We start from the raw sequence: 16,517 nt of genomic DNA, 5'->3' as shown, positions 1-16,517 counted from the left end.
CAGTTTTATTAGTAAGAGAGAGAATATCAGGCTGGAGACCATGGGCAAAGGTTTCGTCTCTGCCAGATAACTCCAATTCAGATTCATTCGTTTGGGAAATATTATTAGGGAACCTGTTTAGACCTGGCCCCTGCCCTCTGGGAGGTTAGAGTCTAGAGGGGGTTATGGAAACATAAGGAAGTTACAACATAAGTGATGAAAGAGAGGAGCCTAACCGGGAGCAAGGGATACCCAAGAAAGCCTTCCACAGGAAGGGATATCTAAATTTAAACCCGAAGAACAGATGAGTGTGAGCCGGGCAATGTAGGGCGAGGTGCAGCTGGGGAGGGAGATCATGGCATGGTCAAGGAAGCAGACAGTCAGGAGGGCTGACCGGGCTCAGTCTGTGCTGTCCACAGATGAGGTGTGACAGGGAAAGGGGCCAGGTTATGGCCAACCTTACGAACTCACAAGATTAATGAATGTGCAAATTAGTTGTAGGAAAGGGAGTCTGTAATAATGACGGGAATTTGTGTAATTCGTTCATCCTAGTCCATAATCAGCAAACATTCTGTGCCATCTGATGGTGAAAACCTGAGATGTGGGTTGTTGCTCTACCCCTGTGTGCTCCTTTGTAATTTAAACAATACCGGGAAATCAGAAAAACTGGATTTATTTCACACTCATGGCTTCGAAGCTGTGTAAAATTTTCTTTACCGTGTGTGACATATTTGTACACATCTGTGTGTAATTTGGGAGGTGGGCACCGTGCTCATGCCCTGTGAGTTTTTCCCTTGTGCGGCCCATGGAGAGCTCAGTCCCAAAAGCCATGACAGGGGTTCACTTTGATTGGGAGCTGTTCTGATCTTCCTGTGCAATACAAACATGAGTGAAAGCCATCCTAATAAGTTTTAGCCTAAATTATAATTTCTGTGAGGAGGAAAGACTCACTTTATAATTCTGGAGGCTCTGTGGGCTGTTCCTTGGCCAAGATTCCTTTCTCTCCAAATGCACCCCAAGACCGAAGTTTTGTCTATGTGGTCGTGGGGGAGAAAGGAGGAGGGTTCAAACCTGAGGCACTGACCAGATGAGGTCAGCCTACTGTTTGATAGAAAATGAGAGAGGAAAGGTGTACCCCCAGGGCAGGCGGCCTGAGAGGGAGGGAAGGCAACATAACAAGTGAGAAGAACCACAAAATGTTTCTTCATTTGAGGTTTTGAATGGGGCTGCTTTACTCTGGGTTCTGCTGAGTTAACACAGTTTTGTCTAGAATGTAGCACAACAGAAAGAGGCAGACCATTAGCCCTGTGACAGGCAGGACTTTGGGGGGTTGCCTTTGGATGACTTTGCTTTTAATGTTACGTGTAGGTTGTTTCCTTTGTCTTTTTCTTTTCTTCTTCGTGACTGCCAGCATTGTCTTCCTGTGATGATATCCTTCCCAACAAGGAACTTAAAATAGCATCTCCCCCTCCACAGTACAGAGTGAGGGAAGCATAAAGATTAGGTTTGTGGGGGCGTCTGGGTGGCGCAGTCGGTAAAGCGTCCGACTTCAGCCAGGTCACGATCTCGCGGTCTGTGAGTTTGAGCCCCGCGTCAGGCTCTGGGCTGATGGCTCGGAGCCTGGAGCCTTTTTCAGATTCTGTGTCTCCCTCTCTCTCTGCCCCTCCCCCGTTCATGCTCTATCTCTCTCTGTCCCAAAAATAAATTAAAAACGTTGAAAAGAAAAAAATTTAAAAAAAGATTAGGTTTGTGAATTTCTGACCCTCACACCATCCTCTCAGGCAGAGATGGAGTCAAAATAAGCTGTCTGATCTTCTTGACTCTATCTTATGAAGTCCTTTTGCTGTTTTGAACTGTTTCCACAAAGCAACCAGAAAATTAAAAGGAGGCGTTATGGACAAGTCAGAAGAAGTGTGGTGGGACTCCTTCCTCCCTCAGTCCCTTCTTTCCTTCCCATCTTCCTTCCCTTTTTCTTTTCTTTTGATGGGAGTATTCCCTGAAGTATAGCAGGGCTGGCAGGTATGGGAGTCTTCGTGGGGTTATGAATTGGATCGTGTATAGGAAATCTACCAAGCTAGCACTTGAGTTGGATGGTTGGAAGTCACGAAGGTTGGGCTGCACAACCTGTAGTTCTCTGTAATACCAGTGAGATTCTCTTTTGAGGCCTACACACCCTGCACAATTTGGAGAGGGTGCTCAAAGAAAGGCCTGGAAGGGCTTTTCTGAGGCAAAATATCTAGGATTGATTTATCCCCTCTATCAGGCTGAAGGCTTAGCGGTAGATCTCTTGTGAGGAATATTCAAAATGGAGGCATGTGTGTAAACATTCAAAGAGGATGCTTGATATTTCGTCAGAAAGTAAGAAATTGTCAGTATTACTAAGGGGTAAGGGCATGGGTAAGGCCAAGGGGAAATAGAGCCAAAGAACAGTTAACCAAACATGAAAGCATAGTATGTAGCCATATTCCAAATGCCAAAGCATAACTTTGCAAGGCTCTGCCAGTCCTCGATTGCCCAAAACCTGTCTGTGGAAATCTCATCTTTGTAACTTGGACCTAATGATCCTTAGTCTTCCTGCCATGACACTCAAGGCGCTTATTATGGGGTATTAAATCTGTAAGTACCCATATAATGTAAATTCCACAGAGCATTTCCCTAATAAGAGAAGCCGTCTTGATGGTTCTCCTTCAGATGTCACTCTTCAGGTCCATGCTCTCCAAGACTCAGATCTGTGTGCCTTGATGAGGAAGAGATTAATCAGTGGGAAGTTAGTAGCAAGACACCCACCAACACTGACAGCTGTATACTGATGCAGCTCTTAAGTGCCAGTTTGTATTTCCTCGATAATACGAAATTTATTTTGGCAAAAGACTAAAGTTCTTTTTGTGAAATCTTTCCGTGAATTAGCTGAACTAATTTCTACCAGCACCACATGGTTTTGAAAAACTATGCCTCAGATGCAAAAAGGAAGGGTTCCCTCACCACCACCCTCCCCCCTCCCCAGTATCAATTACATGTCTTAGGAACAAATTTGTGAGTGCCTGATCTGCTGTTTGAAGACTAGATAAAATCTGCATTTTTGTTTCTTTTGCAATGTTGAGCGTATTTAGACCCATGAGAACTTGGAAGCCAGCCTGCGAGCCTGCCTCTAAACAGCACACGGCCAGGCCCATCTTGCCTCCCTCACTGCTGTTTATGTGGCTGCTGGAGCAGAGCTGTGTGGCCACTTAGTTGGAACGTCAGGGCATTTTAAAGGGCTTGCCAGGGAAGACTGAAAAGGAAATGGTCTACTGCTCCCTCTCACATTGAAATTTTGCTGTTTGGGAAACAAACTAAAACAAACATGCACCACCTAAGGAACCAGGGAGGAGATGTCAGGGGCACAAGGGTGGAGAAGGCCTGACAAATGTTCTCACCCTCTCCCATGGAGGTGGGCAGCTCTCCCCAGACTGTGGCCTTGCACCTGCTGCCACATAAACCCCTAATGTACACAGTGGCCGTGTCACGGACAGTAGCCATCATTATTCCAGTGTGTCAGGGTGTTCCACCTGACTGGGATCCCCATGCCCTGGGCAGGGGACAGAAGCTGTGACGAGTGGTTTCAGTGACTTCAGAGCTGGACAAGGGACACATGTGGGTCAGCTCCCAGCAGTGAGCCTAAGTCATGCCTCCTCCCGGGATGAATTGCTTGGTTCCAAGTACAATAAGGAGCCCTCTCCAAGCCACCCCTCACCCCCCCACCCACCCAGTCACCATAGATCCCTGCCAATGTTCCAAAGCTTAGGAGAGCTTTTCTACCTCTTAAATTTCAGAGGCCTGCTCAGAATGCAAAAAAGGTTCCTCCTCCTGTTCCCATCACACTCTATTACTGCTGGGCATCAGCAGATGGACGCTGCCTTTTATATGCAAATATTTGGAACCCATTAATCCCCCAGTTCCTGCCACGAAAGCCCAAGATCTGTACCATCTAAATGGCAAATAGTTCCCACCCAACTAGAACTATTAAAGCCTTTAAGGCACGGTTATAGCCTGGGGCCTGAAATGGACAGTATTTTTGACACCAGTGCTGATTCAAATGTGGTCTCTGTGAGAAACAGACTCTGTAAGAAAGAGGTGGATGACTGAAGGCAAATCTCTCGGGGAAGAGAAAGGCATTTTATGTTTAATGGGGAGAATGGTAGCTAACGTTTACTGATCTCTGACCCAAGTGACCCAAGACTGTGCTGAATACTTTGTGGAAGGATCTCATTCATTCCTTGGAGGACCCTTTGAGGTTTGCACTATCATCATCCAGATTTATAAGTAAGAAAAGAGGGGCTCCAAGAGGCTAAGGAATTTTTCCAGAGTGCCCATCTGGGCGGAGGGCGGCGGGGAACCAGGATTGGACCCTAGGCAACCTGCGTCCACACCCTGAGCCCTTTGTGCGCCCTGCTGGAGAGGTGAAAGAACTAAGAAGTGCCACCGACGTGGCTGGGACAACAGAGACAATTGAGGATTTATCGGCCTCCTTCCACCCTGTTAGTGAACAGAGCTCCTGGCCTTCCCATAGTTGTTCAGCCCTCTTCCCTTTGTTTTTTTTTTCCCTCCCCTGCTGTCCTTTCTCTGCTCCCTCCCCCTCAGAGCCTGAGGAAGCCTCTGAGCCAAGCCCTGTGCTGCCTGCCAAGTCAGCTCCCTCCCTACAGCCATTTCTTTGAGCAGAGCTTTGCTGATCAATATTGAAAGCTTCAGCTAGAGAAGAAAAATGTTCTCAAAATACAAAACTTGTCTCCCAGGGAGATTCTTTCTTACAGGAGAGTGAAACCTTCAAACTGCTCCAGCAGTTCTCTCCTGCAGTCTGACCGAGCATTCTGAAGAAAGGCGATCGAGAATGGCCCTTCCTCTGCTCCACGTCAGTTTCTAGATCACCAGGCTCCTCAAGCCTGCCTCACAGCCCCGGCCCGGGTGTACTGGAATCCACTTCCCTGTCACTGTCTTCAGCTGCACCATATGTATTCTTTGTTGCTCTCCTGAGTACTTTGTACTTAAATTTCATGTGTTGACTCCGTCTATGGCACGCGTATGCCCCTGTGGTCAGCCTCAGTACCAACATCTGTAGAGCTGTCCTGTTTTATTGTCTCATGTAGCCGTTTCTTTCTGAGTTCCCAACCAGGCAGCCCTTGTCAGGTTTCCCTTGGAGCCAAACCAAATGGGAGCGAGGAGACCCAGTTTTTTACCATCAGAGAAAGTTGTTTTTTCTCCTACCGGTTTTGATAAAAACGCAACCTTACAAATGGTTTCATGCCCAAGGCAAGTTGGCTCTTAAATGTGGATGTCAGTATACTCTGAAATGGCCACCAGCCTGGGTGAATACTGGAGTTGGGGCAAACAACCTCCTTCCAAGAGCTGGTTTCTGGGGTTGTGTTGAGGTGATCATTTATGAGGAAAGCGTTCTGCAGGTCACCTCATTTTACCTGAATGTTTCTCACTCCATTTCAGTACTGGGTCTCCTGTAGCCTGAAGGAAACTGTACCATTAAGTCCCTGAATACAGCATCTAATCAGTCCCCTTCAGTTGTGCACACGGACTGCTCTTTCACAGAGAGGGATACCACACTCACCAGAGAAGTCTGGCAAAGAGAAGTCATGTGGAGGAATCTGAGCTCCTGGCAGCAGTGTTGGAAGAAGTGATCCTAGGCATTCTCCCTAAGCCTCCCACTCAGGTTGGGGCCGTCCTTCCTTGAAACACACGGATGCGTGGGTGATGGCAAGAACCCAATGAAACTGAAGCTCTGTGAGGGTTACAGTTGGGTAGGCTCACCACACAGGAAAAGTGTGAAGTTCAACCTCACACCACTCCTGTGGTATGGGAATCCTAAAACCAAGAAATTATATGTTCTACAGCTAGAAAAACCCAGAGTGTCTCCCAGTAAAGGGAAATCCAAAGCTCTCTCTGTAACTGAGGGCACAAACAACCCTTACTGAAGAGAAACTTCTGTCTTACCTTCAAATCCACTATGAGAAAGGATAACTACATACAATGGAGCCTTCCCTTTAACTCACCAAGAAAACCCAACAGAACAGGTTGAAACTTTAAACATGTACACATAGAACCACAAGGTAAGAAAAGGTAGATGCGGAAAACAACCAGGTGAAGATTCACAATGGTGAAAGTATGTCACTGAAATAAAGTTACTATAGTTGGCCCTTGAATAACATAGGTTTGAACTTCATGAGTCCACTTATTCATGGATTTTTTTTGACAGAATACTGTAAATATGTTTCCTCTTCCTTATGATTTTTAAAAAACATTTTCTCTAGCTTTATTGTAAGTATACAGTAATAAGTATAACATACAAAACACATGTTAACTGTTTATGTTACCAGTAAAGGTTCCAGGGAACAATAGGCTATTAATAGTTAAGTTTTGGGAGGGTCAAGAGTTCTACTTGGCTTTTTGACTGTGCAGGGGTCGGTGCCCCTAACCTCTGTGTTGTTGAAGGGTTAACTGTACTGAATGGATTGAAGAGTAAACTGCTTAAAGCAGGAATTAGTGAATTTAAAGAAATCACAGAGAGAGAAAAAAGAACGGGAAATAAGTGGAAATCTGGAAGGTAAAATGAAAAGGTCTAATGGTAGAAAATATAAAAAATAGAGGGTAAGCAATATTCAAAAAGCTCACAGTTGAGAATTTTCCAAAATCAAAGAAATATCTTCTCATTTGAAAGAGTAAAACAAATTTCCAACCATGATAGAGAAAAAGGAATCCTCACTGTTCTTAGTGTAACTTCATAGCATCCTAACAAAACAACAGTAAAAACTTAAAAGCTACCGAGAAGACTGTTACTTGCAAAGAAATGATACAAGACAGACTTCTCAAAAAGAGAAGCCAGAATAAATGAAATATTATCTCTAAACTGCTGAGGGGAAATAATGGTCAATCTAGAAATCTATACCCAATAAAGCTATCATGCAAGATTAAAAGCAAAAATAAAGATTTTTGTGGTCCAAAGACTGGGTGACTGTATCCCTTACAGACCACTGTTTACTAACAATGGACTTCAACAGAAAAAAATCAAACTCGGAAGAAATGGATTTCAAAGAGCACAGAAGTTAGTATTTTGGTTTATTTATATAACTGTAGACTATAAATGATAAAAATGACTAATAGAGGCTTAAAAATAAGACAGAATTCAACTACCAGGCAGTAACATGTTAGATGAAAGAAGGCATTCTAAGATCACTTTATTTTCTGGAGGAGGACATAAATACAGATTAACCTACATATTAAAAACTTAAGCATAACTACTAAAATGATAGAAATAAACTATCACTTCTAAACCATTGAGGGATGGAAAAGGTGTTAAAGCAATCAACCTGACAGCTAGGATGAAGAAAAACATAATAAACAGAAAATACATAGGAAGTGTTATATATATTAATACATATATATTAGCGATGGCAGAGATAAGCTCTGATGTATCAGTTTTTACAATAAGCAAATTTAGCTTGCGTTGTAATAACTGAGATTAGATTTTATTTTAATTAGCCACATGTCACTAGTGAAATACACTTTAAAATTCAAAGTTGCGAAATCCTACTCTGCTTTGTAGATGCTATCATTGAAAAGTATCAGGGTGAGGAGGTGGCATTGAAAATGACTATGATTTCTTGCCTAAGAGATTCGGAATCACGTTAGCTAAGGATGACAGATGGGGAAGTCCCACCTTGAAAGTGAAAAGAAGTTAACATTTATTGACTACTTCTTAAGTCTTAACTGGGGTCTACCGAGGAACTTAAGGAGCATCAGAGAGACGGATTTGTGCTGTGTGTCATAGAAGCCCAGACACAGGAGTACTTGGAGCGTGTAGTAGGTGTGGAAGGCCACCCCCTGCCCTCCCCAAAAAAAGAGACTTTAGGAAGACAGGAGATATCACAGGTAAAAAAGATGGTCAGCGGTGTCTGTGCTGGAGAAAGGTTGAGCTGAATGAGTACTGGGAAGAAGCTTTAGGTCCAGTTTAGTATGGTAGTGGGCCTACTGGTAAGAGATTAAGGAGGAAAAAAGAGAAGACATTGAAGAAGCAGAAATGGATTTCTCTCTCAAGAAGGTCAGCACCTAAAGGAAGACGGAATGGATGGTAAAGAGAAATTCAGGCTCAAGGGAAGTTATCTTGGAATAGGCAATCACCATTTTTAAGAATAAAACCTTAATTATCTAGAGTCCTTGGGGAAATGAGTTTCCTGGGTAACCAGCTTTTCTGGGTGACCTGATGCTGCTTTTTAAGATGCCATTGCTAATTTTGATCATTTTTTAAATACCCAGAGTCACCAGCAATAGCAATATCAGGGTGGTCTCTGGCCTTTAAGGGTGATACTCCTTTGTGACTTCATTTAACCTTGTTTTGAGCTCTCTCCATCGTTGCCCCATGGCAGCAGGAGCTGCCAAGGCCTCCAGGAGGATTTCCCTCTAGACTAACCACAGAGTGCCATCAAGAGTTCTTTTATCTATTATTTGAGATCTTTGAGCATCTTTCTTTTCCTATCAGCCACCTTTTATCATAACTTGCCATAATTTTCTGTGTCTGGCATGCTCTTGAGCTAGTGTGTTCAGTTCTGACCGATGCATCTACTCTGTATTGACTCAACCAGGCTTCTTGAAAGACTAACGTTTGGCCTCTGGTCAGCCAGCAGGATAGTAAACATCACTCTGATCTTTTTGGTAGCCTTTCCCCACGTGGTCGTGTCTCAGATACACAATTTAATATACAACCAAGAGTAACCTGGGGTGAACATCTGAGAGGTTCTTCTGAATATAGCATAAGCTCTGGTATGTGAATTGGGGGTATTTATTTGGCTCTTTAGCCAAAGGCCTCTCTGGACTCCTTTGAACTTTCAGAGAGGGCTGACTGGCCACATCTTCCCTCAAGAGCAACCTAAGAGATTTCTGTCTTGGGGCGCCTAGGTGGTTCAGTCAGTTAAGTGTCTGACTTCGCCTCAGGTCATGATCTCACGGTTCATGAGTTCAAGCCCTGCATCAGGCTCCATGCTGACCGTGTGGAGCCTGCTTGGGATTCTTTCTCTCTCACCGCCCCCCACCCCTGTCTTTGCCCCTCCCCCACTTATGCTCGCTTGCTCTAAATAAACTACAAAAAATATTTTTTTTAAAAAAGGGGATCCCTGCCTCAAAGCTGATATTTTTCTCAATACAGATAGAAAAAGGTATCTATCTTATCACCTATCACCACCTATCACCCATCCTCCAGGAGGAAAGGCATTTTGTATTAACTAAAACAGCCTCTCCTCTGTCAGCTGTATGGTATTCTAGACCTCTCTCCGCTACCTGGGCTGCAAACACACTTGAGTCTCAAAGACTTTATGACCGGGGCGCCTGGGTGGCTCAGTCGGTTGGGCGTCCGACTTCTGCTCAGGTCATGATCTCGCAGTCCATGAGTTTAAGCCCTGTGTCGGGCTCTGTGCTGACAGCTCAGAGTCTGGAGCCTGTTTGGAATTCTGTGTCTCCCTCTCTCTCTGACCCTCCCCATTCATGCTCTGTCTCTCTCTGTCTCAAAAATAAATAAACGTTAAAAAAATTAAAAAAAAAAAGACTTTATGACCTAGAATCTTAATCCTGAGATATTCGCTACAGACCTTAGTCTTAAAAATTGTAATGATGGGTGAGATGGCGGTCTCTTTTAATATGAGACTCAGTAAATCCATAAGGGGTCTTAACAGAAGAAACAAAAGAGCCTTCTGGTGTTCTGAATTCCGTAAAATCACAGTCCTGAGGGCAAGGCAGAGACATTCCAAAGTAGGGAAAAGCCACTAGTAATACCAGGGTGGTCTGTTGTTAAAGATCCACAGGCTGGTTTCCAAGAAGTCGTCCTTATAGGGTGACATTTATTATCTTGGTGATTTATCAGAGTCTGGCTTTTAGCTTTTCAGGTTCAGAACCTGGTTTAATCAACACACAAAGAACAGATTCATTGTCAGAGCTGGGCTCACCCTAACCACGCTCACAAGATTGATCTGGAAACCGAAATTCCAGTTGACATTTATATGGAGAAATATAACTGACTGATCTTCTCCAAGTACAATGACTAGTTCATTCTTTTCCTGTAGGCAGGCCTACACAAGGAGCCAGATCATAATCGGGCTATTTGGTGAACGTGAAATCAGAGTTAACGGTGAATCATGTTTAATGGCACAGGCTAAGAGAATAATTCATCCACACTAAATATGGTCCTACCAGCGGAACTGAATCTCTTTGAAGTCTGTCAGCTAAGACTCCCTCTGCTCTGATCACTATTTAGATAGACACCTGCCAATGTTATGCCTTGTTTTTTTAATGCCTCAAGGCCAACCCAGGCCCACACCCACCGAAATCCCCTCCCACACTGGTCTTTAGATGTTAATACTTTCCATTGACTAATAGCATAGTCATTCTTTTTCCGTAAGTTTAAATCTCCCTGAACAGTCTTATTTTCAAATTCTAGGGGGATCCCTTGCCACACCTACACTGATCCACACCAAGGTTTATCAGTCATTTCCCAAAAACACCTTCACATTTTTATTATATTCCTGTGCCACGTGTACTACTCATGTTTTTATTTAACTCACTTTTTAAAAACCATTTCATTTGAAAAGATTGACCCCTACCAAAAATAGAAAAGGACTATCCTTTGTCCTATAAAGAATGTGGTGCAAAAAATAAACACTGAAAACAAAGCTCATGTTTCCCATGTAATTTTTTCAACTAGCCATAGTTTGCCATGCAAAGCTGTGAGCCTGAGCAGATCCATGTTAAAAGATCAACTCACACCAAACTGAGAGACTCTCTCCTTCACATAATCAAACACCTCAAAAGAGGATTCCACAGCAGAACCAATTTAGGGGATTATTTAATGTATGTGGTGCCTTGTCCATCTACCACCTAAAAGAATAACCTCACGTTAGGCATCACAATTTCGGGAAAAGATGGCCTGGACTTTTTGAGACTTTAGGGATATTTCAAAACTGTTTACACAGCTGTAGTGATGCCTCCTTCCCAGCCTCACTTGACTCCAGACTCTGTCTGATGCCACACTGATTGTCTCATTCCTGCTTCTCCCTGCACAGGTACACACTGGCAGCTCAGGACCTGGTGATGCGTGCCCGCGGTGTCCTGAAGGACAGAGGATGGCGGATATCTAATGACCGGCTGGGCTCAGGAGACGACATTTCTGTATATGTCATTCCTTTAATACATGGGAACAAACTTTCATGAAAATGGCCCAGAGGGTTGGGAGGACAACAGGGGAGAAAACTGGGACATGTCTTGGCAGGGCAGAACTGGGAAGTGCCCCAGCAGAGTTCCAGGTGATGCAACCTCTTCCCAGGCCAGGTGGGGGATTTGCTGCCGAAAGGCTACTGGCTGTACTTCTGGGGGACCCTTAGATTTCAGTTTCCTCTTTAGTAACAGGTCTGGATACTCAACAAGAGAAAACATAAAGGCTGCTACTGAGTACTGTGTTTCTTTTGGTTCCTTTAATAGGCCTCCTAGGTGGCCACTACCTAATTTTGGGCACACACATCATATTTATTTGGAGTAGCTGGGGCAGCCATTTTCAGGTGTAACTGGCAGGAGATTCTTCGGCCTATCAAGCTGCCAGCTTCTCTACGGGTTAAAAGTGCTGCATTGGAAAGTTGGGGATCATGTCTCAGAAAGTGTAAGCACCCATCTTCTAGTAAGCCTGAGATTTATTTCAGGGAATGCTATCTGTGTGTGTGTGTGTGTGTGTGTGTGTGTGTGTGTGTGTGTGTGTGTGTGTCCCTCTCTTCATTCTTTCATGGTTATGGTGGGGAGAAGCAGGGATTTTTTTCTGTTTGATATTCCTTGAATCTTAATTGTTTCCCTTCCATAAAACAGGCCTGGGACTTTCCAGCTCCTTGCTGAGGAATTTGTATGTCAAAGTGCAGCCCAGGCTGTCCCCGTATCCTGTAGCCCACACCACCCAGGCAGCCTTCTGGATCAGTGCCCTGGCTGACAGAGCACTGTCTTTGTTGTGTAACAGTTTGTTCCCGGGTTGCATTTTCTCACCAAATCAGTGTGTTCTCATGAAAATATGGGTGTTTGTTAAACCAACAGTTTCTCTGTTGTTTTCAAGGGTCCCCCTTTTGTGGCTAGAGATTTCTCTGAGAATCTAGGTTTTCATTTCTGGTCTTATCGGCCCTCCCCACCTGCTGTGCCCTGGGGACGCATGTAAAGCAGTGTTTAAGAGAGCAGTACAGGAAGCTCCGTGTATCATTCAGTTCACCATACCTCATGTGATGACCATTCCTCCATTTTGGATCCAGGTTCTGTGGACTGTGACTGTTCGCAGGGCCACCCCACAACAGTAAGTATCTGCATCCCGTCAAGGAGCGGCAGTCCTGCTTCCCCCTCGTCTTTGGGCAAGACCCACTCAGAATAGCCTTTTGATAAAAGCGAATTTGAATTGAGTTGACTGGTCATCCTCATGCTGTGCACCCCATTCCTTCTCCTTGGAATCACGTCCCAGCAACTGAGGACCCTAGTTCCCACAGATGCTCCACTTCTGAGTGTTCCTTACAACAGCTGAAGAAGCAGTGGACAGCAGATCTACCTGTTGCTTCCCTGCTGGGAGGAATCACAAAGTAGTGTTCTAGAAATCACTTCTCTCTCAGGCAGACGACTGCCCTGCACTGAGGGGCCCTGTAGAGCGACGTCCCATTACTGAGTCTTCTTCCCGCACACTTCCTGTGGTATCATCACCATCTTGACCGTTCTGCGTAATGAAAACATTCTTCCCACCCCACAAAGAAAAATGTCATTGACATGATTCCCTGAACTGCTGGAGAGCCACTTCGAGTTCGCATGTTTGTTGAATCCCTTCCCCAGAGGAGAGGACAGGAACCTTTCCTCCAGGATAGTTAATCACCTTCCTGGAGTTGTAGATATTTTATTAGGAAAGGCCTAGAGCCTCTCTACTCAGGAATGAACTCATTCCACCATGTGGAAAGGATGCCCTGTCTGGCAGGTGAGGTACTATGGGAATTCACGCATCAGCTGTTCGCCAAAATGTTGCCCAGGGAGAATCGGATTACTACCTTGTCAGGGGGTCCTCTTCATCTGACAGCCTCCCTCCTCCTCCAGTAGATCTTAGCTACCCCAGATGTCTCTGTGGGGACAAGTTTGTGGTAAACCATCTGCTTCTCTGGCAGAATGTGATGCTATGAGACAACATGCAGGTACCCTACAGCAGTGTCATCCGCTTTCTGTTCCTGCCCCGACTCAAAGTCTTGTACAAATTGGAAACAAGAAGGTTTTTTTTGTGGGACTCTGAATGGCCGACTTTAGGAAGCTGCCCTGACAGGCAGTCACCTCTTTCTCATGTTCCCGTTATCTTTCATCTGTTTTCTCTCCTGGGCTTCTATGTTGGTCCGACCTTGAGCTTTTCTCGTTTTATTCGAGCCACCAGAGTCTAACTTTGGGTGTAGATGTCATGACAGCCTTCTACTCAATTCACCAATTCATTTACTGCCAAGAAATGTCTCAGGAAAAATTCTAGAAACACTCCCCCCCCCAACCCCGACTTTTCAATTTATCCTAAAGTCTTGAGCATGTAGTCCTGCTGGTTTTAGTTAGAATGGTATCCAGGAATTCTTTTCATAAGCCTCTTTGGTGGAAAGATCTTAGTAAAAGCTGAAGCCCTATTTCTGTTTGGGGGATGGGAGGAAAATTACAAACGAGGTGAATAAATCATATATGGAAAAAGTGATTTTTTAATGCCCATAGCAGATCTGCCCAGCACTGATATTGCTCTGTGAATTGAGCTTACTCTGTTTGGCCTTATTTTTCACCCAGGCCCCATGCCATCCCATCCCACAGCAGTAACTAACTGTGTCTACATAACCGGGTTGGCCCTTGGAGCATTCCTGGAAAGGTCAAAAGGCAGCACGCTCAAAATTCTGAAGAACATATTTATAAGCGGTTCTGAAATCTTGTGTATCTGACTTATAGCCACATCTGCTTGTCCTAATAGTCTCAGAGGAAATCTTGTTTAATAAAAAGCTTTCGATTTCCTAGTCAGGCCTTTATGGTTGCCTTGGGGTGTGTGTGGCCACTTCCTCTAATGAAAGGCTCTTTGAGTTCTAAATCTCTTTGTTGGGCTGGACCCTGCTCTTTGGAATATTTGGGGACAGTCTTTTCCTGGAAGAGAACAAACTCACCCTCCATCCACACCCTGCAGCATTTTGCCAGGCAACAGCCAAACCTTTGTTCTCATGACACCTGCAGTCAGAGGTGGACTGTCTTCTGCGGTGGTTATGCTCACCTAACGGTGGTTCTCGGGTGGGAAGGGAGAGGTGAAAATCAGGCGAGGCCGAGTACTCGGCTGTGTACTAGGACAAAGCCACGGAAAGTGGCCATTTCAGTTACTTCCCACAGTAAACAGCTTTAGGGAATTTGGGGTGTTTAATTTTTTAATTCTAGCAACTTCACCTCTTCAGGGCTGTGTGCTCACCTTTTTCTTACTCCTGAGTATCCATTTACTTCTTGGGAACAACTACAGTTGTAGGTAGATACTGGTGGGCGGAGATGACCGTCCCGGTACCTGAATTTGGCCTCGGATCTTGGCCATTAGGATAGGATTTTCAGTTTACCCAGAGCACTAGCATGGAAACACTTGGAAAAAGACTCCCACATCTTGAAAATTCTGACTCCCCTCTTGACTGCACTTCCTTCCTTGTCTGCCAGTCATTTTTTTTTTTTTTTAACGAGGCCAAGAGTAGCCAGTGGCTTCTTTCCACCACAGTTTGAGGATCTAACATTTCCTTAAGTGACCCCACAGCTCCACGCTCTCGGAGGGAATATGTTAAGCTTTTATGAGAGTCTATTTTCAGTAAATTACTGCTTCGGGACACTTGGAGAAAGCAGTGAGAGTCATTGTCTATGCAAAGAACAACCAGGCTGACACTAAAATTTACCAGATGTAAGAAAAGAGTAAAACCGTATCTGGCCGCAGGACAGAATTCTATGTTAGAAACTTGGATTTTTGAGGGCTTTACCATTGTAGAGAAACGCTGGGAGTCTGCATACCATAGCCCACCATGAACAGATGTCGGTTCTGTGGGCGATGTGGTGTCTGTGTGCACACTGCAATATTTCAAAGGACACTACCTGAGCAGACTGACTTGCCTCTTGTGTGAGCACTGAGGCAGCTCTTCGTGAGATCTGAGTGCCCGTCTGCAGACTACTGCTCTTTCTAATCCATGATGTTATATGTAAATAGCTTTAATTGTTCCTTAATTGTGTCTTAGATGAAGTTCTGTTCACGTAGCAACCAGGTAGACAGTGACCAAATGAGGCTGTAAAATGTGCTGTTGTTTTCTACTGTGATGTACTTGAAGGACAGCCCTGTGTCCCCCAATCTTTCAATCTTCCATCGTATTTTATGTTTGGGGAATCCTCAGGTTATTCTCCATTTCTGTTTTGCCTCCATTTTCTTTGCTTCTTCTGGAGACCCAGGGAGGCCCACAGTGGAGATCATTTGTAAGAAATGTATCACGGTCTGGGTTTCCAAAAATGTCGTATGTACAGTGAATGAGAGGAATCTGCCTGAAAATGGTTTCAGAACCAAGTACCTTTATGCTTTGTGATTGTGAAACCTTGACTTTTGTAACCCAAAAAATGAACACTGTTTAGTAAAGGGGATCTATTTTGTGTGTTTTGAAACTTAGGTGCAATGTTCCCTGGACAAAGCTAAAGAAATGTATATGCTCAATGACATTTTAAAATAAAGTATTATATATATGTATATAGGATACCTTTAGAAAAAGTTTTGTGTTACTTCTTTTAACTCGCTATGAAGTTTCTTCGTATCAGGTGATGGAATGAGGAGTGTCATGGCCTCGTGTGAAGTTTCGAACTATGAACAGACTCCAAAGAAAATCAAAAGGGAATGGATGCCAACACCATAAACCTTCACAGGAATAGCAGTAAAGGCTATGTATTTCAACAATGCATCTAGAAGAAGCACCTTGGATATTATTCCCAAGAATTGCTCCCAAGAGGTATTCTTTTTTCTTCTTTTTTATTGAGGTATAATTGATATACAACATTACAGTAGCTTCCAGTATCATATTGCAAAATGATCATCACAAAAAATCTGGTTAACATCTATCACATTCATATTAACATAACTTTTTTGTTCTTGTGATAAGAACTTTTCACTCAGAAATCTTCAAATATGCAGTGAAGTATTATTGACAGTCACCATGCTGTATATTACATCTCCATGACTTACTTATTTTATAACTGCAAGTTTGTATCTTTTGACCCTCATCACCCATTTCTCCCACTCCTCACCACCTGCCTCTCCCTACCACCAATCTGTTCTCTGTGCCTGTGATTTTTTTTTGGGTTTTTATTTATTTATTTTTTAGATTCTACATATAAGTGAGATCATATGGTATTTATCGTTCTCTTATTTCACTTATCATAATGTCCTTAAGGTACATCCATGTGGTCACCAATGGCAGTATTTCATTATTATGACTGAATAATAT

General features: G+C 43.9%; 1 protein-coding gene across 2 annotated transcripts in view; it reads left to right on the top strand.

Annotated features, from left to right (window-relative positions):
• PPM1H (protein phosphatase, Mg2+/Mn2+ dependent 1H) overlaps positions 1 to 15,787 on the top strand; it is a 262,452-nt gene extending 246,665 nt beyond the window's left edge. For both annotated transcript variants that reach the window (XM_047865360.1, XM_047865359.1), the window contains one exon: positions 11,070 to 15,787. In XM_047865360.1, coding sequence (XP_047721316.1) covers positions 11,070 to 11,144 — 75 coding nt within the window. In that variant the 3' untranslated portion in view covers positions 11,145 to 15,787. The remainder of the gene's footprint in view (positions 1 to 11,069) is intronic.
• The last annotated feature ends 730 nt before the right edge of the window (positions 15,788 to 16,517 follow it).

This window comes from Prionailurus viverrinus, chromosome B4 (genome assembly GCF_022837055.1).
Source record: "Prionailurus viverrinus isolate Anna chromosome B4, UM_Priviv_1.0, whole genome shotgun sequence".
In the NCBI taxonomy this organism is placed as follows: domain Eukaryota; kingdom Metazoa; phylum Chordata; class Mammalia; order Carnivora; family Felidae; genus Prionailurus; species Prionailurus viverrinus.
Note: the sequence above shows the minus strand (reverse complement) of the source record. Positions and strands in the feature narration are given on the sequence as shown.